This window comes from Equus asinus, chromosome 8, assembly GCF_041296235.1.
Source record: "Equus asinus isolate D_3611 breed Donkey chromosome 8, EquAss-T2T_v2, whole genome shotgun sequence".
In the NCBI taxonomy this organism is placed as follows: domain Eukaryota; kingdom Metazoa; phylum Chordata; class Mammalia; order Perissodactyla; family Equidae; genus Equus; species Equus asinus.
Window position 1 is genome coordinate 75,514,717 of NC_091797.1, and position 21,714 is coordinate 75,536,430.

At 40.9% G+C, this 21,714-nt stretch overlaps 1 protein-coding gene across 6 annotated transcripts in view; it reads left to right on the forward strand.

The window, feature by feature from the left end:
- The first annotated feature begins 1,077 nt into the window (after positions 1–1,077).
- Positions 1,078–21,714, forward strand: part of SBNO1 (strawberry notch homolog 1) — a 53,010-nt gene continuing 32,373 nt past the window's right edge. The window contains exons 1-7 of one of the 6 annotated variants that reach the window (XM_044776006.2): positions 1,078–1,605; positions 10,281–10,412; positions 10,915–11,019; positions 12,412–12,724; positions 16,165–16,265; positions 19,532–19,628; positions 21,138–21,298. In XM_044776006.2, coding sequence (XP_044631941.1) covers positions 10,281–10,412; positions 10,915–11,019; positions 12,412–12,724; positions 16,165–16,265; positions 19,532–19,628; positions 21,138–21,298 — 909 coding nt within the window. In that variant the 5' untranslated portion in view covers positions 1,078–1,605. Of the gene's footprint in view, positions 1,606–10,280; positions 10,413–10,914; positions 11,020–12,411; positions 12,725–16,164; positions 16,266–16,566; positions 16,604–18,648; positions 18,721–19,531; positions 19,629–21,137; positions 21,299–21,714 lie in introns of those variants that run through there. The other 5 variants (XM_044776007.2, XM_044776009.2, XM_044776008.2 and 2 more) reach the window with 5 other exon arrangements.

Sequence of the window (21,714 nt, forward strand, 5' to 3'; positions counted from 1 at the left end):
ATAATGGCACAGATTTGTACTTGCTTGTTTGGTCCACACTAGAGCATAAACTAGTTCTAGTGGATAGCAGTGAACAAGACAGATGAGGGCCTTGTTCTTATGGAACTATTTTTGTTATTTTTACCTTTATAGGTTTTTTTGTGTGTAAAAATTAAATGAAAGAGAGTAAGTAAAGTGATCAGTCAGCCATTTAAAATGTTTCCATTTGTACACACATACAAGACATATTTATGTACACAAATGCTAAGTTGGAAGGTTCATAATTATTCTTGCCATAACTACTTTTTTCTCCGTCTCCCCCAACATACTTTATCTTGAAGAGCTCACACTTTAACCTCCAAGTGTCCCAAAGACTGGGTTTGCTTTCAGCCCCAGACGAGTGCGACGCGCCGCCAGTAGGGGGCAAGAAGCACCAGGAGTGCCTACCACCTAAGCAACGGAGTCAAACAGCATTCTCAGAATGACTTTACAAAAGGGTTACCAAGAAGTTAAGTTGTTTATTCTGGGTTAGGGCATTTAATATAATAATAATAATAAAATAGAAGATGAAAATAAACCAGTGAGAGGTGGTAGCGACAGACCTATTCTACAGCAATCGTTGCTTGACAATGATGATGAACAAATTAACGTTCAGGTTACCGGGTGTGTGCAAGGAAAGAGGTGGTGAAGCTGACCGCGCTCACACTCCTCAGGATGTGTTGTTAATGGCAGTGGACCAGGGGCAAGCAACCGAGTCACTTGTAGTTTCATATTGAATAAAGCGCTTTGAGCGAGCCTAACAAGCAACGAATATGGGAACATTTTTCTCTGGGACAGACGAGGTAATCATGAGCTTTTCAAACTGACAGAGACGCCACTAGATAACTTCCTGGGCCGAAGCCACACACCCAAAGCCTTTTGAAAACAGCTTCGGGCCCCTCCTGGCACGACTTTCAAAGCAGGTGTGGGACGCATGCGCCCGACCCACCGGCTGACCTCCTCGTGGCAACCCAGAGCGCCGACCTTCTTCCCAACAGCCCGCGGGAGAGAAAGGGAGGGGGAAAGCACTCTCGCGAGGTCTTTCGAGCGCCAGCGGAAGCAGTAGACACGTGACTCTCCTAGGCGGCCTTCGCCTTCCCCCCTCCCCCTTCTCGGAAACCCGGCCCCCTCACCCCTCGCCCACCCCGGAGCCGCGGTAATGGACCGTTTGGGTTCCGGAATTTCCTAGGATCCAACTACTGGTACCGGGTCGGCGGGAGCCGGCTGAGTCCGTGCTTGACGGCGAAGGCAGGGGGGCGGTCAAGATGGGGGGGGAAGTCATCTTCCTTCACCTAGGAGGGAGGCGGGGCGGAGAGCGGCGCTGCGGAGCGGGTGGGGGAGGGAGGAAGTCACGTGGGGCGCGCGGCGCGCGCTGCGTGCGCGCGGCGCCTCATCCCTCGCCCCACCCCCTCCCCTCCCGGCGGGCGGGGGGGCTGGGGGAGGGGCGTCAAGATGGCGGCGGGGAGGTAGGCAGAGCCGGACGCCGCTGCTGCCGCCGCCACCGCCGCCTCCGCTCCGCTCGCCTCTGGTTCTCCAAGCTCTCGCCGCCCGGGAGGAGCTGTGCCGGCGTCGGATCCCGCGGGGAAAGTAAGCCCTTCCCTCAGCCCTTCTCTGTTTCCACACTCCCTCTCCCGGACAGACTCCCACTCCCACCCTCCTCAGGGGGCCGTGTGGGGCCGGGCTGGGGGGGGCGCCACCTCACCCCGGCTCGGGGCCTCCCTCGCCCCTCGCCGCCCCTTCGGCTGCGCGCCCGAGGCTCTGGGGGCACGGTCCCCGCCGCGCTCGTTTCCTCCGCCCGTCCGCGCCGGGCCCTGCGGTGGCCGCGCGTGGGGCTCTCGGGCCCCGAGGGCCCCGCTGTCCCGGGCCGGAGGCACCCGTTTGGGCGGGGAGGCAGGGTCTGCGGACGCCGGCTCCGGCCCCGCTCGGTCGCCGCCTCGCTCCGCCCGCGTCACCTGCGGGTGCGAGTCCCCGACCCGCAGGAAAGTGAGCTCCGCAATCCTTCAAAAGTCCTGCTGCTGGAGGTCGCTCCCGGCCCGGCGAGCGCGGGGGGTGGCAGGGTCGCCCCGCGTCTGGACCGCGTCCCTGCGGTTTTCTGATGGCCTCGCTCCCAGGGCGGTGGGGAAGGTGCGGGGACACGTGGGGGCCACCTTCACGCCTCCCCCGGTGAGGAGGTTAATTTCACCTCCGGCGAAGCCTCTCTGCGGAGGGGAACGCGGTTGGGGATTTGCTTACTTAGAGAGTGTTTGGCGTAACGAGCATCTAAAGTTCCCCAAACCAGTGTGTGCTGGTGGTTTCCCAGAAGTGGTTTTGGGGTCGGTTTAACCGCTGAGGAGATTTGGATGTTCCTGAACCCTTGTGATTGTTTCTCTCCTGACCCTGGCTTCCAGCTCCTCCCCTTTCCACCCCGGCTTTGTGCTTCTGTTTGGTTAATGTTTGCGGACCACTAACTTGATCCTCGCACAGAGAAGCTCTTTCTATGTGCGTGCTGCGTTTACTGTGGGAAGCTTTTGTTTTGGGGAGTCGCGGTTGAGAAACGTGGGAAAAGAACGGGCGAGAAGATGAGAGTCAAATAAAGCAACGTTTTTATCCATTGAATTGCGCAGCCAATTGTAGCCGCACCCGGAAGTTTGTACTGAACACGTGTTGATGAGGGAAGGGTAAAAACTGGGTCCCCTTTGACCTTTGAAAATTGATTATTAGCAGTTTATGTTGAGTTAAATGTTTCACGTTCTCCAGGCAACCAGAATTAGAGACGGAGTAGGGCTTCTAGAGAGTCAGCCAGGAGGGTCTAGAAAGCTGTCAAACCCCCAGTTGCCCTAGCGCGAATCGAGTTAACAGTTGCAGACACTTAAACCAGCTAACAGTGCAGAGGGATTCCATTTTTTCCCAGTTATTTACGGCAATCAGAACTGATTTTCGTAAGCGGCGGGGGAAGCCATCGTCATTGCACAAAAGATAGTACAGAATTTCTAGGATAAAAGACAATTTGCTACTGGTGCCTTGAGTGAGATTTTAATTTCTCAAGCAAGAGAGTGTTTTATTTTCCTGTTTGAAGAAGTTGATCCCAAAATTAACCTTACCAGAGAAGACGTCTTTACTTTTTTCCTCTGGCTTCTACTTTTTATTTCCCAATTTAACTTGATTGCATACAGTTGTCTTCAGAATTTTAAATAAATTTTACTTTAGTTGCTGGATAAGTTTAAAAAAGAGCACTTAGTTATTGGTTTACAGTTCGTTCATTCATTCATTGAATGCTGTTATGTGTCAGGCGATTTTACATGTTTTAAGAGTTTTGCTGAAATTGCTATTTAAAAACAGGCAGTCTTGAGATTCTTTCATGGTTTTTTGAATGATTTGTTTACCTCAAAGACTTTAGCTACAAATACATTTTGGCGTTCCTTAGTCTCTAAATTGAGCTTTGATTTGAGACTTGCCTGTGAAGGAGGTGAACACTCAGATCTGAGGTCTGGTCTTACCAAATAACCCGACTTTTCATGAGGGTCTGGGTTCTCATGCTTTGCCTGCCTAAAGTGGATGTAAAGATACTTTCTGAGAGGAATTGCTTTCAGGTTAAAGAACCAATTGATCATCAAAATGATGTAATCCTAAAATTTGTGCTATTCCCTTTGTTTTTTGATGCTAATTGACAGATGCACTTTGATGTGGTTGAACTTAATTAGTATTAAGGATAAAGTTGGGATACCACTGAAATTCTGTAGATGAAAAGGATAGGCTCTTGAAGAGCAGGAAATCTAGGGGCTGGCCCCGTGGCCGAGTGGTTAAGTTCGCGCGCTCCGCTGCAGGCGGCCCAGTGCTTCGTTGGTTCGAGTCCTGGGCGCGGACATGGCACTGCTCATCAGACCACGCTGAGGCAGCGTCCCACATGCCACAACTAGAAGAACCCACAACGAAGAATACACAACTATGTACCGGGGGGCTTTGGGGAGAAAAAGGAAAAAATAAAATCTTTAAAAAAAAAAAAAGAGCAGGAAATCTATTTTATGAATAAAATGTACAAAGCTTATCAAATTAGTTTATTTCTTGGGAGGCAGTGTATAGCACAGATCAGTGATTTTCAGACCTTTTACTGCATCCCACAGTAGGAAATATGTTAAATTGTGAGTTTGTGTATGTATACACACAGAACTGAAAAACCCATTTCATGAAGTAATGTTTATCTTCTCTACATGCTCTGCACTAATTTTCTCTTCTGTATTGAAATATTTAAAAATACTGGTCATGATACACTCAATTGGTTTGACAACCCACTGTGTTGTGACCAGCAGTTTGAAAAATACTGATAGAGGCTTAAGAGTAGAGAATCTTGGAGGGATGTGATGTCAGCCAGGTTTGTAATTCTGCTCCAAGCTTGCTTTGTTGTTTCCTTGTTATACTTCATCTCTCTAAGCCTCAGTTTCTCATCTTTGACAAGAGAATAATGGGTTGCATTTATTCATGGGTTATCTTGAGGGTTAAGGAAACAGTCCGACCATATGGTAAATCTCAAGAGTAGCCATCTGAATTTGATCTGGTGATCAAGAAAGCGTCCATTACCTCCCCCCCTTTCTTTCTTGTGCTTCTTTTGTAAAGCATTCTTGAAACTTTGTCTGTAATATATACGTTGCTTTGTGAATCCATTCTTCCTATAGGTTTTGCAATGGAGGATGGGTCATTTTACTGAGCAATTGCTCCCTTGAGAAGTAGGTGTTCAAAATACAGATTATATCTTTTTAGGTAAAGAAAATTCTCTAACGAACTCTTTTGTAACTGCCTTCTCTTCCTCCTGATTTTCTTAAAAAACCAGCACTCAGTAGACACTAAATACTGTTGATCGACTATATCAGCTAAAGTCTAAGTGGATCATTGTTCTTCAAATTCTTAAACCAAGTGTCAGTCATCACATCTGGGCTGCATAAAAAAGCAAGGTTGAAGCTGAGTAAGCTCTTGTAAATAAAGAGAAAAAATCCTTTTTGTTATTAGTTGAGGCAGAGATACTTGCTAAGTAATATTATCTGTGCACATTTAAAGATGTCTGTCAGTTTCCTGTAGACGTGCTAACTGATTAACTGGACAAACTGGATGTGTGACACTTTCAGGTGAAAAGGGAGCTAGTATTTTATAGAGCTAATTTGGAGGTTAACTATTAAATAGATTGCCGACAAAGTTTGTTTTCTGGGAAATAAAATGTTGCATCAGAGATACGGAAGAAAACATTTTTTGGACATGATACTAATGTTTATCAAAGCAATAGTTAATAGCTAGAGGCTAATATTTATTCCAAGTAAATAGTATAACATTTAGTCAACACAGCAATCCTATAAGGTAGGTTCCATTTTTGTTCCCATTGGAAGATGAGGAAACTGAGTCACAGAAGTTATTATTTGACCCTATTATCCTACTAGTGGGTGATGTAGCCAATATTTGAACCCAGGTATTCTGCTTGACTCTGTAGTCTCCTCAGTCTCTGTGGTGTGCTGCCGCTGCTGCAGATACATCCCTTGTATCTGCCTGGAGCTATAGAGATCTGCTTTAGGTCTCAACAAGAGGAACCTTGTCCTCCTTGATAGGTTTCAGTGTTGGTATTCTCCGTGGGAACTGTATCCTTTCATTCTGATTGGCTATTATTTCTCAGGATTCTCTTCCTGCCAAGGATGGCTCTTAGTTTCTACTACTGTGTCCTTGTTTCTTATTTATCATAGATGCTTTGATAGGTGTACTGTTTTGAAATAGGTGATGATTTCAAATGTATTTATGATAAAAATGGAACCTTTTTGTTGTCTATTGTTTGAGAATCACTCTGCAGTTAGTAACTTTTGGATTTGTTAGATTGCTACTTATTAAATGTCACCTGAGGTCTGTGAAATCTTTTGTAGACACATTGTAACACAGTGCTTACACCTAACAGTATTTGCATTTATCTTGTACTTAGTGGGTTCAAAGTGAAAGTGTTGTTTTCCCTTTCAGGAATAAATCTTACTTATTTGTAAAATAAGGTGGCGAAGACTGGATAATAGAACATTTTAAGGGCTCTCTGTCACCCTGAGCACTGAAATCCTGTGAGTCTGTGATAGTTTCAGAATAAGAATATGATTAAATATTAAGAGTTTTGCCTAATGGAGTTAGATGGAGAATGGCATAGATGTTCCCTGTCTATGCCTTTTCCCCCTTCTCACTGCACAAAAGTGCAAGTGGAGAATCTGTGCCCAATTGGCTAAGAGAGAAAGGATCCCTAGATTTCATTTCTGTAGAAGATGTATGTAAAATTAAAATCTTTCATTAATAGCTTGTAAAAGACCTACTACTTCTACAGATGTTGTCACTACTAGGTCACTTACTCAGATCAGAGAGTCTCAAGTTGTTGTTTGATTCCTGTGAATTTTGAAAAGGTCACTGATAGTGTTGTTTATAACTGTTGCCATCATTTCTTTTTTTCTTGTTTGTTTTGAGGAAGATTAGCCCTGAGCTAACATCTGCCACCAATCCTCCTCTTTTTGCTGAGGAAGAGTGGCCCTGAGCTAACATCCGTGCCCATCTTCCTCCACTTTATACATGGGATGCCTGCTGCAGCGCAGCCTGACAAGCAGTGCGTAGGTCCGCACCCGGCATCTGAACTGGCGAACCCCAGGCTGCCGAAGCGGAATGTGTGAATGTAACTGCTGCGCCACCGTGCCAGCCCCCCATCATTTCTTATCTGAACAAATTTCTTCCCCAAATTCCTCACTTCCATGATAATATTTTTGTACATTTTTTTATCTTTTCTTTTTCTTTCTTTCTTTTTTTTTTTGCTGACGAAGATTCATCCTGAGCTAACATCCATTGCCCACCCTCCTCTTTTTTTTGCTTAAGGAAGACCAGCCCTGAGCTAACCTCTGTGCCAGTCTTTCTCTGTTTTGTATGTGGGACACCTCCACAGAATGGCTAATGAGTGGAGTAGGTCTGCACCTGGGATCTGAACCCACGAATCTGGGCCACTGAAATGGAGTGTGCAGAACTTTAACCACTCGGACACAGAGCCAGGCCCATATTTTTGTACTTTTAATGCTCATTGTTCAAAAAATATATTTCAAAAAGCTGTCATGAGTTCAGTAACACTTTTCAGTGATTTTTTGTTTCAGTAATTAGTGACGTTTCTGTACTTTGGAGTAAAATTAGAGAGGGCTTGGTGTGCATCTAATGGGGTAATGGTTCCCTTGGCCTCCAAGGGTTCTGTGGTTCTGTGGTCTATAGCTGAGGAGTCACTGGTTTAAAACAACGTACTTTTGTTTCAAATATAAATAAATCATTATTTCTAATATTTACAAACAAAGATGACATTTTGATAGTCTCTGGAGTTCTATTACTCTACGTCAAGATTAACCATAGCAAGTGGGCCAAGACCCTGTGTTCCCACAGGTCAGTGGTCCTAGTGAAGTATTTTATGGATTGAAAGTGTTTTTAAAGCATTGTGTTAGCTCTCTTGGTACTTGTTTGTGCTGTGTACTAGGATGATTTGTAAAGTATGGTCAACTACGTATTAGAAAAACGGATCAACTTAGTTTAAAATCCATGTTGGAACGTTTCTCTTATTTGTGTCCTCTGTGTCCAAGTCCTTCATAAAATTTCTATCTTGCTCGGGGCCGGCCCCGTGGCCGAGTGGTTAAGTTCTCGCGTTCTGCTTCGGTGGCCCAGGGTTTCACTGGTTCGAATCCTGGGCGTGGCGGACATGGCACTGCTCATCAAGCCACGCTGAGGCGGTGTACCACATGCCACAACTAGAAGGACCCACAACTAAAAATACACAACTTTGTACCAGGGGGCTTTGGGAGAAAAAGGAAAAATAAAATCTTTTAAAAAAAAATTTGTATCTTGCTGATAATGCTCTCTCCCCCTTCCAATTTTAATCTCAGACTATCATTTATTTCGAAATTAAGTGTTTCAGCTTCACAGGTTACCAACATTGACTTCTAGGTCTGCTCATTGGAAAGACAATGCCTGGGCTTTGGGAGTTTGAATAATCTAGATCTGGATGGGTGGTCTTGGGCAGGTAATTTAAGCTTTCTGAGATTGAATTTTATCTCTGAAATTGTAGTACTGTCTTTTGCGGGGTTGTTATGGGCTCGTGTCACTAACACTGTCAGGCTCATAAAAGATACTTAGTCACTGTCAGTTCCTCTTCCCTTTCTCCTTCCTGCTCAAAGTGTTTTCTTCCTTAGGCTTTTTTTCCTTTCTCTGAAAAACTTTGGGGAAATCTCTTTTGGACTATCTGTACTTGCTCCTATGTTTTAAGTAGCAAGTCTGCCCTTAGTTTCGTTTCTGGATGTCTGTGGTTTCCACCTTAAACTCACTCCTGTTCCTGTTAGAACTTTCTAAATGATTCACGAGCTTATGTGACATAGACCTACCTAGTAGAGAATTTCTCTGTTAAATACCGTGCTTTCATCCAAAACAGTAGTTCTTATGTTGGAAGTCATGGTCATAGTATTGTTGACTAACATCTTTCTTTCTGTAGGACATAGTGAAACACTGACATTGAATTCTATCGCAGTCTGAGAACAAATGGACTAGTTGAAAATTAGTGTATTATTTGTGTAACGTGAAATTAGTTTTCTGAGAAAAACAAGTGCTGGGGCCGGCCCCATGGCTGAGTAGTTGAGTTCAAGCGTCCCGCTTCAACGGCCCAGGGTTTCACTGGTTCAGATCCTGGGCGCAAACATGGCACCACTTGTCAGGCCTCGCTGAGATGGCGTCCCACATGCCACAACTAGAAGGACCCGCAGCTATGTACCAGGGGGCTTTGGGGAGAAAAAGAAAAAATAAAATCTTTAAAAAAAAAAAAAAGTGCAGTCAGATTTCCCATAAGTATGTTTGTATATATATAAATAGGTTATTTCAGATAAATTAATGAGAAAAGTTAAAATTGAGAAAGCTCTGTGAAGCTTTTTCCCCCTACAAAATGGATAAAAATCCGCTTTGGTGGTAGAATACTTTGATCTGGCTCCTAAGAGTATAGTTGGAAAACCCCAACCTAAAATGTATTTACTTGCTCCTAAAAAGATGTCTCCCCCGCCCGCCCCCCAAAGTCCATATACCTCATTTTTCAGGTCTCCTGAGCTCAACTTTCAAATTTCTTTTACTTTTTTTTTTTTGAATTTATTTTTTGATGAGGAAGATTGGCCCTGAGCAAACATCTCTTGCCAATTTTTCTCTTTTTGCTTGAGGAAGATTGTTGCTGAGCTAACATCTGTGCCATGTTCCTCTGTTTTGTATGTGGGATGCTGCCACAGCATGACTTGATGAGCAGTGTGTAGGGGGGTGCCCAGGATCCTAACCTGCAAGCCCTGGGTCACTGAAGTGGAGCATGTGAACTTAACTATACTCTACTGGACTGGCCCCTCAACTTTTACTTTTTCACTTTCTCCTGGCTTAACTCTAATCATCCATCAACTCAGGGTCTTTTGTTTGTGTGTTTCATATTCTCCCTTCTATTTTAAGTTTTTATTTAAACTTAGTCTCATGGACTCTCCTTCCTAAATATCTTGGAGTCCATTCCCCCTTCTTTCTCTCCACACCCTGCCATTACAGCACATCATCTCTCTCCTGGTCTGCTGTAGCAGTTTCCTAAAACGTGCCCCTGCCTCTGGTCTCATTCTGCCTATTCTCAGTTTGTTTCCTCACTGCTGTGAGGTGATCTTTATAAGTCAGAAACCTGACTATGTCATGCAGTCCTCTATCTGAAAACCCTTTAGTGACCCTCATTACCCACAGGATTAAGTGAAATCTCTAGCACGGTATACAAGGCTCTGGGTGATATCTTCCTCATCTCTTGCCATCACCTACCTGAGCCTCATATTTCTGTTCTAAGCTTTCTTACCCATGTTGAATTACTCCAACCATCATTATTAAGGAGTGCCGATGTCTTTCATGCCTGCATGAGTTTGAATGCACTGTCCAGAAGATCCTTGTGCACTTGATTTCTTCCTTGAGACTCAGCTCCGCTTTCATCTTTGTGACCTCTGTCCCCAGGCAAAGTTCAGCGTTTCTTTCTCTGTTCCCATAGCATTTTGTAGACAGGTACTTGTGGTGTGTTTTACCTTCTTCTCTGTTCTTTCCATCTTAATGTGAATTTCATGGGATCAGAGACTTTCATCCTTTTTGCCTGACATGTAGCAGGTTCTTCATAAATATTGAATGAATAGATTTGGTAGAAAGGGTTGGTTTATATTTAGAAGAGAGTTAATTGTCGTTTTAAGTTTTATGTTAATATTTAATATTTTGTTCTAAAGATGGTGGAGCCAGGGCAAGATTTACTGCTTGCTGCTTTGAGTGAAAGTGGAATTAGTCCGAATGACCTCTTTGATATCGATGGTGGAGACGCAGGACTTGCCACTCCAACACCTACCCCTCCGGTTCAGCAGGTAAGAGTTTTCTACAGCCTCTGTAAAAAGTAGGTTTGTCTTAATTTTAATTTCTACTTATGGAAATGGGTTTTATTAAGCCTTAATCTTAAATATACCTTTGAGTGTTATTTTTATATTGAGTATTAGTCTTCATTCATGAGGTGGAAAATATTTGCAATGAAAATCAAGACATTAATTTCTGCTTTGATATATACGTAAGAGATGAATTAGAGTTATTGTGGGAGGATCATTAACCTCTGTAATAGTTGTCTTTGTACATTATAGAAACATTTTTATGACCTTTCACTATACACATTGTCTGAATTTTAGCACAGTTTTGCGAAGATGTTATGCTTGCAGAGATTGTTGCTTTATACTTAGTATCAGTGATTTTACATTCCATTTGAATGTAAAACTTGACTCTTTTTGGTTTTAATAAAATAAATACATCTCTTGTTCTTGAAACAGAATTCACTGCCATCATTCCTTATTTCCTTCTCTGATGTTGTTTTCTCTCCAGTCAGTGCCACTTAGTGCGCTAGAACTAGGCCTGGAGACTGAAGCGGCAGTCCCTGTTAAACAAGAGCCAGAGACGGTACCCACTCCAGCACTATTAAACGTTAGGGTAAGAATACTTAGTTTTGACATTACTACTAAAATAGTTTAGGATTGTAGTAAGAAAATAACCTTGAATATGAAATAGTTTTATCTCACTAGTTCTGCTTTTTGCTTCTTCTTTCCCAATATCTTACTCTTGCCTCCTACTTTGTAAAACATTTATTTTACTCTTCTGGTAGTTATGGTGATCAAAAGATAATTAGGACAAAACAGGAAATTTTTGGAGTTAGTTTATTGCAAGTGATATAATTCATGAAGTAAAAATGAACTGCATACTATCCCACTACACCTTTCATTTTTACTTATTTCGGCTTTTGTCTGTTGGTATGGTTTATTTTGGCTTTTTGTCTGTTAAAACAGCTTTTCTCTATTGGTATATGTAATTTTTATGTGATTGTAATTGTGCTTTAAATATGGAGTTCCTCTGACCTTACCTTAAACAAAGGTATTATTACCTTAAGCCTGGTGGTGTAAAATTATTGGATAAACTGGTTAACATTTGATAACTTACGATAAATTATTATTGAGAGTTTTGTTTAAAAGTGATTTACTTTGTTTAAAAGTAAATAGTAATCTAAAAGATTCTTCACGTAGTAGTCATGGAGAAATAAATAGTTTGAGGAAGAAAGGAAGTAGAAATAGACTTAAATTTATAAAAATATCTCAGTTGTACCTTAGTCGCTTGTAGTCACAGACATATTGTTATCCTCAAATCTTGACTCTTTTTTTTTTTTTTTTTTTTTTTTGCATTTTCGTCCAGCTTGTAATGCTCCCACCTCAACTATAAAAAATAAGGTGCTTGGAGCTTTGTCTGAGGCTCAAAGGTAGCCCCCACATGCTCACCTAGTTTTGTAATTTACCAGGCTAGGTCTTTCCTGTGACCCAAGAATTTAAAACTGCTTGGTGATTTTATCTTGTTAAGTTCTAAACATTAGTGTAGTCTCTGTGATAGCAAATGAAGCGTTGGACAGGAATCATAGAATGTTAGAAACAGAAACTGTCCTCAAAGAGACTGGGCCTCCAGAGGTGAAGCGATTTGCTTAAGGTTATCTACCTGGTTGAGGCAGTGCTGGGATTAGAAATCCTTTCTTTTCCTAGTCCTTATGTTATGTGGGTTACTGTACATCACAGCTTGCTTAGCATAGTCCCATTTTATGCTTGCTGTCCCTGACAGTTATGAAATGTCACACTGCTGCTATCCCTTCTTTTCCTCGAAGTGGTGTGCTTTAACTTGGTAGTTTATAGCTAATCATATTTAATTAAAAATGAAGTGCCAATTGTTAGGTAAGAATAGAAGTCACTTTAGAGTTTTAAATGGCCTATTGTGTTTATGGGCATAGGCTACGTTACAAAATGAAGCATTTTGCAGTGGTGTGACGTGTATGGTTTTCTTTTCTAGCAGCAGCCTCCATCTACGACAACGTTTGTGCTGAATCAAATAAATCAGCTTCCGACCTTGGGATCTACAATTGTAATGACTAAAACACCACCTGTAACAACGAATCGGCAAACCATTACTTTAACAAAGTTTATCCAGACTACTGCAAACACACGCCCTTCAGTCTCAGCACCAGCAGTACGAAATGCCATGACCTCTGCACCTTCAAAAGACCAGGTTCAACTGAAGGACCTACTAAAAAACAATAGTCTGAATGAACTCATGAAACTGAAGCCACCGGCTAATATTGCTCAACCAGTTGCAACAGCAGCCAGTAAGTCTGTTTTGAGTAGTGTCAACTGTCTGCCTTTGGTAAGATATATTAGTGTGTTTTTAAGGGTTTGCTTAGGTCTTAAAAGAACTGGGCATGAAAGAAGTAATATCTGCATGACTCTGTACAGTTATAGTGTTTCTATAGTTCAAGGGAAGCAAACATTTAGAAGCCTTAGCATTTGGCTTTGAAATGAAGTGTAGAATTATCAGGTGGCTACATTAACACCGTAAGATATCAGTGTTATGTATTGTGAAAAACCAGTTAACATTTTTCTCAGTCCTTTAAATCGTTGCTTCTCAAATTTTATGTGCCTATGAATCACCTGGGGATCTTATTCAAAAATAGCATCAGGTTCAGTCGGTCTGGGGTGAGGCCCAAGATTCTGCACTTCTGACAAGCTTGTTGGAGGTGCTATAGCTGGTGGACCATACTTGAGGTAACAAGCCTTAAACCGATACTTTGCTGCTTTAACTCTGACTTTTCCACTTTTCTGATTTAGCCTGTCATTGACTTCATTGCTCGTGGGTGGTTGTGTTTTTACTAAGTTCTCTTTTAAAATACATAGACTTTCATTATGAGATAATTCATTATAGTTCTTTGAAGAGTGAGCACCCATAATACTTTTTTCTAATGAACAGCTTTCTTGAGATAGAATTCACATACCATAACATTTACCCTTTAAAAGGTAAATGGATTCACTGGATTTTAGTATATTCAGAGCTGTGCACCCATCACCACTAGCTAATCTATATGCTTTAAGGATAGGTGTAGATTTAAAGGGGAAAAGCTCAATAATCATTTGGTTACGCCTTTTTAAGAATTCACTTATGCACAAAGAATGTAGATTTTATAGTTAGTTTTCCTTCTCTGGAGTGGCTATTTTTGTTATTCATTCAACACATATTTATTGAGTACCTATTATGTGCTAAGCACTTTTCTGAGATTTTGAGGCTATGGCTGGGAAGAAAGAAAACTGTTAAAATCTCTGCCCTCATGGAGCTTGCATTCTAGTAGAGAGAAACCGACAATAAACAAAATAGATAAGTAAATTATTTAGTATGTTAGGTAGGGCTAAGTGCTCTGGAGGAAAATGGAAAACGGAATATGGGGTAGGAAGAGGTTACAGTTTTAAGTGGAGTGCTCAGAGGAAGCTTTGTATTTAGCACAGTAAGGGAATTTTTAAGAGTATAATAGAATTAATGTCTTTTTTTTAACTTTGGCTATTTTAAATCTTAGTAGTATAGTTTTAGAAACTGAAAAATGTGAACTCTTAGGAGGTACATTCTTTCCTTCCTTTGTCCCTTGGGCTAAATAATGTTTGAGTCCCTGTTGTATAACACTGTGTGGTGAGCACTGTTGGAGATGCTCTCACCTCACTTATCTCCTGAGCTGACCACTGTTTTATAGCGTTAGCATAGGAATGGGGGCCTTTTTAAGAAACAAATTTCTGTGGGTTCGTTGTATTCTTGAGTCATGAAGTTCCTGCTGTGTGCTAGCACTAGGTGTGTGTACTAGGCCGTGCATAGCATCCCGTCAGGCTCTTGGAATGAGGTGATGTGTGTTGAATAGAGAGTTCCTCCTTCCAAACAGCTGCTTTACTTTTCTAATGGTGGGAGATGAGTTTTAATACCTGATAGAAATTGATATAGGCAGAATTGACTGCTTGGAAGTTGTACTCTGGTTGTGTTTATAAAGTAGAGGGCTAAAGGCATTCTACAGGAATGGGCAAAAAGTGTTTGTAGGATGATGTAGAACTAACTGTCTCCAGTGTCAGAGATGATTAAAAATACCAGATAATCTACTTTTTATGTTTGAGTCCATACCATTGTGCTCTAGTTTTATTCTCAAGGTCATTGTCTTGAGCTGGCTGCGACCTGGCAGTTAGATTTCCCGTTGGGAAATTGTTTTAACTGTCTTAGAACTGATTTCCATTTTCCGCCGTGGAGAGCAGGACTGTGGCCCTGACCTACTGAGGTTTGGGGCAGCATCTGGAATGGCTCCTAGGAGACTTGGGGGTGATTAACAGTTAGTGGAAACTGCTTTTCATTTAAGTTTTTGGATGTAATGAGGAGAAAGACTGCTGCTTTTATGTGAGTAGCTTTCTGAGCATTTCACTCCTCAAACAGCATATGCCCTCATAATTTAGAGGACTATGCTATTGTGAGGAAAGACTTCAGAGAGCAAAACAAAACAGGATAGATTTGGATCTGACTGAGGAATACCTAATACAGTAACATCTTGGACATCCAATGTAGTAATTTTTAAAAGACAAAAGACTGCAAATCAAGGCTGTCCTTGTGTGGAAGCCTGAGAAACCATCAGACTAGAATAGGGCTGAAAAAGAAATGGTAAGTGAATGCTGAAGATGAGCAAATGTTTGTGTTGTTGGAAAGGGTCATCTTTTTACTGAAAAGGAAGAACATTAAAAGTATGAACTGCTAAGAGGAAGGTTTTGCATGTTCTTCTCTGATCTGTGTGGGTATTGCCTCTTTTGGATTCCTTAGCCCTTTGGGTTTCTCTTTAGGTTCTCATCTCTCACTTGAACTCCAGTCCTGTAACTATCTGTGAACTGTTCACTGGCTCTCCCACAATCATATTAAACAAATCATGCCCCAAAATAAAGTAATTATCTCTTTTCCAGCTTCTTTATTTTGTTAATGCTTTAATACTAGTCATTTTGGAGTCCCAAGTGACAGGCTCCCCCAAAAACTCCTTGTCTTTTGGTAGAAGAGATAAGATGCTAATCACTCCTTCTGGTGTGGTTTTCACACTGTGATCTCAAGAATCCTGGGTACTGGTGGGCGAGCTTCAGGGGTACTTGGAGGATAGACGTTAGTTACAGGGGCTCTGGACTCCTCAGTCAAGCAGGTCTACTTTGACACTCGGACTGAGGGGTTCTGTTGCTATATCTAAGAAGAATTTGCAGACCACTGGTGTAAAAGGTTCATTGTTTGGATCTTTATTCTGAGGGGAGGAGGAAAAGAGAGTTCCCAAATTGGTGTTTTTCCTTCCAGAAATAATTGTTTTGCTTTGAAAGTTAGTAAGCACCACCAAATCAGGTGAGATTGATTCTGGCTTCTTGATAACACCAGGTTTTATTTTTTTTTTTAATGAACCAAGTAAAGTGTCTCAAAGTAATGCTGGCTCTTGGTGTTTGTATTGAAATAAACTCTCAAGTAGTTCTGGTTACGGTGTCTTTTTAATAAATAGTTTTCACATTTCCTCTGCACGTATTTCCTTTTAAGTTGCTTGTTTTCTAAGGTTAATTCATACCTCCATAATGACACATAGCTTTGAATGTTTTCATCCTCATGCCTAATTTAAGTTAGTGATAAGCAGATTGGTATTCTTTGATTTGTGGAGTGGGTAAACTTTACTGAATTTATAAAAACTGTAGGAAAAGGAATTGTTCTAAAATGTAAATTGACTTTCTCCCTCAGCTGATGTAAGCAATGGTACAGTAAAGAAAGAGTCTTCTAATAAAGAAGTAGCAAGAATATGGATAAATGACATGAAGATGAGAAGTTTTTCCCCGACCATGGTGAGTTTCAAAATCTGCATCTGTATTTTGGTGTGGTATGAAAGTACACTTGGCTAAAAGTCCTCTACAATAACCCTTAGAACACTTTTTTTGGGTGAAGGGGGGGCTACTCAGCTACATAAACTAATGAATAAGCATTGAACCTCACTGGAATAAACTAATATATACTAAACAAGGTTATTATAACTTGCATATTTGATAGGCTGTAGTACTCACATCTTTTTATTGTGAATTTTCTCTGATCAGAAAAAACGATAATGTGAAGTTAACCAAAAGTATTTGATAGCTATGTTCGTTTTAGGATTGAACCTGAGCTGTCAGATCAAATAATGGTGTAGGTATGGGTAATTATATGATAATTTTTTTCTGTGTTGGAGATGCTGTATACTTTGGGTTACTTGATTCCCTGCATTTATTTAATAACTATGCTGTGTATAACACTGCATGTGTGTGTGTGGTGGGTTTCTACAAGAAGTATCTGCATGGCTCCCCCTTCAATAAACGTACAATTTGACAATGGTATGGTTTGAGTAGGTATATAAGGTACAGCAAAAAGTGCGTTGTGATCCTCAGAGAAAGGGTTATGAATTTGGAGGAAGGTGAGATCTCCCTAAACTTGATGGGAAGACTTTATTTTATGGAGGACGTATAAGGAGCTTTAGTTTTGAGTCTGGAGAGACTGATAGGGCATTTTAGGAAGGGAGCTAAAACATTAATAGGCACAGGGAGTTGGTGGCTGTGTGCATAGGTGACACTAAGCCTGGGTATTTGGGTTGCTGGAAGAAGTTGGAATGGTTGATTTGGGCTCTGTGGAGGATCGTGAGTTGAGCTTGAAGGACTTTTGACTTGGTGAAGCACCAATTCAGAATGGGTCAGGGTAGGGAGGAGAGACAGATTGGGATGTTGGTTAAGTTATCCAGAAGGGCAGTGATTAGGGACCAAACTTGGGAGATTGGAAAAGGGTGAGGGGAAAGAAAATAGGGGATGACTGAACATAACAATACCAAAAGGTTGTTAGGACTTGAGGATGGAATGTGGAATTAGAGAAAGAGCAGAGCAACCTGTACCTGACGTTCAACAGGGACCCGGAGAACAAGTGATTGCAGTACTCAGTTTACTTAATGGTTGTGTGCCAACAGCTTACTTGGGAGTTGATTTTTGGAAGGTAAGAAAGCATTTTCTTTAAGAAATGTTTTATGTAGTGCTCAGGTTCCCAGTGCAGCCCATGTTTGTTCGTAATATGCCAAAAGTCCTATATTGTCCCAGCAGTTAAGAAACATCTAACAGATTGCATACTGGTAGCCTGTGGACCAAAACAAGTTGACAGGTATGTTTTGTTTGGCCTCTACAATATTTTGAAAAATTTTGAATTTATTGCTAATACATAAAATCTTGATTTCCAGGGGCCCGCCCCGTGGCCAAGTGGTTAAGTTAGCACGCTCTGCTTCGGTGGCCCAGGGTTTCGCGGGTTCAGATCCTGGGCGCGGTCATGGCACTGCTTGTCAAGCCACGCTGAGGTGGCATCCCACATTGCCACAACTAGAAGGACCCACAACTAAAAAAGTCTTTAAAAAAAAAAAAATCCTGATTTCCGGATTCTCTTGACCATTCTGAGCCCACATTGCCTACCTAGTAAAACATGCCTCAAGTTGAGTAGTGACCATCTACTTTGTGTGTTAGGCAGGCATTTCCCAGGTACCACAGTCTCCCTCTCTCCATTTTTCTCCTTAACACTAAGCTTGATGTCACTTGCCATTTTACATTCAGCGGGCTTAGAAATATTACCTGTCTGGTCCCTGGATTTTGTGACCCTTTGGTATTACCAACTCATCCTCCAATTATACCCTTTGTGATTTTTTGTTTTGTTTTTGAATTTAAGTAGAAGACTATAAGGTAGAGGGAGAAAAGAGGAGTCTGGTCGTTTATTATAGTGTGCATTCCATCTTATAGGTGAAGAAAAGGTACAAAGGTGGGGGGGTTGGTTCAGAACTTAAGTAATTTGCCCAAGGCTACACAAATGGATAACGGCAGAATTGCAATTTATATCTGTTTCTTTGGCTAACCCCATTTTGTCTCCAGTTTCTGAAATTGGATTTTATTTTGACGTACTTTCTGAGAACATTCAGAGGTTTGTGGATTTTTTTCTGAGGACTCCGTGAGTTAATGTTGATTAGATGTTTATCTCCTACCTCCTTTTACTTCTCACATTTTTTGAGCATCTGTGTGCCATCATATTCTGCTCTAGACTAAATAAATACATAAAATAGAAAGAAGAAACCTGCCATTACTTTTCAGTGTCATGTTATCCTTGGCATTACGTGTATGTCCTGACCAGGTTTTCTCCTTCTCTCCCTTCCTTGGTATACTGGGTTCCACAGCTGCTTCTCTCTGCTCTTCTTGAACAAGCACACGTTAATAAAGAGCTTTCCTAATGGTTTTCTGGTAATGAAAAGAGGTTTGTTCACGGTCTTCCTATTCCCCTATTCCTGCCTGCCTCTACCCCTTTAAGACTCTGTGGAGAAACACAAGGGAACATGAGACTGTGGTGACCATTCACTCAGTTTGCTTGAGACAGTCTGGGTTTCCTCCTATTTTCCTGATGTGGTTACTGATAGCTCCCCATTTTACTCCCACATGTGCCAAGTTTTGGAGAGTAAATGATATGGCTGTCCTATATATGATTGTTGTTGTGTCTGTGGAGACGCAGATGTCTGAAGTAAATTCTCTGTTCTTCAGGAGAACCTTTAAACTCCAGAGTTTTGGGGTTTAGGATTTGAAGGCAAGAAGACAGATGGAAGTGAACTGAAAGGAGGGTGGGATGTGAGACTGAAACAGTTTCTGCCCATGAGGTTGGAGGATGTGCTGCTGGGGCTCATCTGCTTTTTCTCCCCAAACCCCTTACTCTTTGTATTCCTGGAGTAGGAATGAAGAGTGAGGACTGAGGTTAGAGAGCGTTCTATGCTCAGGGAGGGTAGAAAGTATTGAAAGGGAAAGGAGTTTGTGACAATGATGGCTGGAAGGCAGGTGGAGCCCTTTGGTGACCTCTGTGTGTTAGGGATAAGAGTAAGACATGGATTGTCTGTGCTCATCATTGGAGAAGCAGGGAAGCCACAAAGTGTGACCCAGATTTTCGGGAACATAGAAGTGGTGTGTCATGTTTCCCAGCCTGATGAGTGAGGATATTCCTGCGAAAGCATTTTCCTGTGTGTTGGCTGGGGTCTCCAGTCTCTGGACTTAACACTGATTATGCGTTCTCTTTGTTACAGAAGGTCCCTGTTGTGAAAGAGGAAGATGAACCAGAGGAAGAAGATGAAGAAGAAATGGGCCATGCGGAAACCTATGCAGAGTATATGCCAATAAAATGTATGTCTTTGGGACTTGTCAACATAGTGAAAGATTTCTGGGTTCCTCTTAAATAATTTCCCAACACACGTTATTATCTGTTAGGATCTGTCAGGATCGGTACTTAAGGATTTGAGACGTATGAACATTGTAATATGTTTTAAACTGTCATGTGTTTTAAAATATCTACAAGAAAATTTTACTGTGGGTTTTTTCCTACATATATATAGAGCTTTGTTGTAAGTTGAAGTCTGTTAAAACCAAGAGTAAAAAAGTTTGAGTTTTATTTTATTTCAAGTTAATTTTGCTCATATTGGCAATGATTATAAAATCATAATAAATTGCACAGATGTAAATATGTATCTTAGCTTTTATAGTGTGTACAGCTTATCTAAAACAAACCATAAAAACATGGTAATCTCAAAAATAAAATGAGATATTTGAATTCAGTTTACATTAACACTATTTCTGCCTTTTTTCCATAAGGACTGTGATTCATTTTTTTAGTGGCATGATTCATTTAGTGGAAATGAATCCATTTAGTAAGTTGAAAATTAATAGCTTTTAGCTTTTGTATATAATTTTTCACTTTCTCATTCATTATATGGGGGTAATAAGATGAAAAAAAATCTGGCTAGAGTTTATCTTTTCTATACTCTGGGTTTATATAAAAAGCCACCAATAATACCAGTTAAATTAAACTAGAAATCTCTACCAACCATGTATGGATTCCCAAGATCTCATCCCTTTCTAGTCATTTAAAATGAACTTCAGGTTGTGGTATCTGAAATTTTTGGTATCTGGGTTTTTCCCCCTAAATAGTTTTCACAAAAAAATTGAAATTTATCTATGGGCCTTTAAATCACAGGTCAGCAAACTAAATCTGGACCCATGCCTGTTTTAATAAGTGGAGTTTTATTGGAGCATAGCCAAGCCCATTGGTTTATTTATTGGCTATGGCTGCTTTTATGTTGCTACAACAATGTTCAGTAATTATAAAAGAGACCGGATGACCCACAAAGCTGAAATTATTTACTATCTGACCATTTATACAAAAAGTTTGCTGGCCCCTATTTTAAACTATTCACATTATATGCATTTTGGGGAGTTAGTTGCTGTTTAATTTTATAGCCCAGACTTCTTTTGAAATACCTTTCAAGATAAAATTATATTCCAAACGTTTGATTCACCGATAGCAGTGAATGATTCGTTCAAGTAAACTCCTTAATCTAGGGTTTTGCTCTCTTACTACTGGAGAACCTGGTTGTCTGAACTAAGTTGGCATTTTTCTAGATCTTTTTAACCAGCAACTCTCTATTTAAACTGTAGGTAGTTGATAAATAAGTAATTTTCGTCAAATTTAAAAGGTACTTTACCATCTGTCAGTGACTTTTTATAGAATCCCAGAGTGTATAGTTACTTATTATTGTGTTTTCTGTTACAGGAAAAATATTGTAATGTCTTATAATAAAACCAGAAGTATTATTACGTAGAATAATTAAAATGAAGTATTTTTAAATTTTCGTTTAGTAAAAATTGGCCTGCGTCACCCAGATGCTGTTGTGGAAACTAGTTCTTTATCCAGCGTTACTCCTCCTGATGTTTGGTACAAAACATCCATTTCTGAAGAAACCATTGATAATGGCTGGTTGTCAGCATTACAGCTTGAGGCAATTACATATGCTGCCCAGGTAAGCAATAATATGTCATAACTACATACAATATTTATCTTTTAATCTGAAACCATGTAATATAGTTGTTTTAATCCAGGGTATGTTTTCCTTGCATGAAAAACTTATGAGTGTGGCTTTTATGGAACTTATATGTTAGAAGATTAAAGGGTAGTGTAGATGTGGGGAGTGCGTGTCTGGTGGAATTCACTGGGAATATGTATTAAAAATACGTATATCCTTTGACCTAACAATTCCATTACTGGGAGTCTATCCGATAGAACTATTATATAATAACATATTTATAAGGCTATTTGTTGTAGCTTTTTTCCCCCCAGTGGCTGAAAGCTAGAAAAGATTCGAAAGCCTATACCCTTGGGGACTGATTGAATAAAATGTGGTATTACTATTCAGGTGTCAGAGCTGTGCCAGTTGTC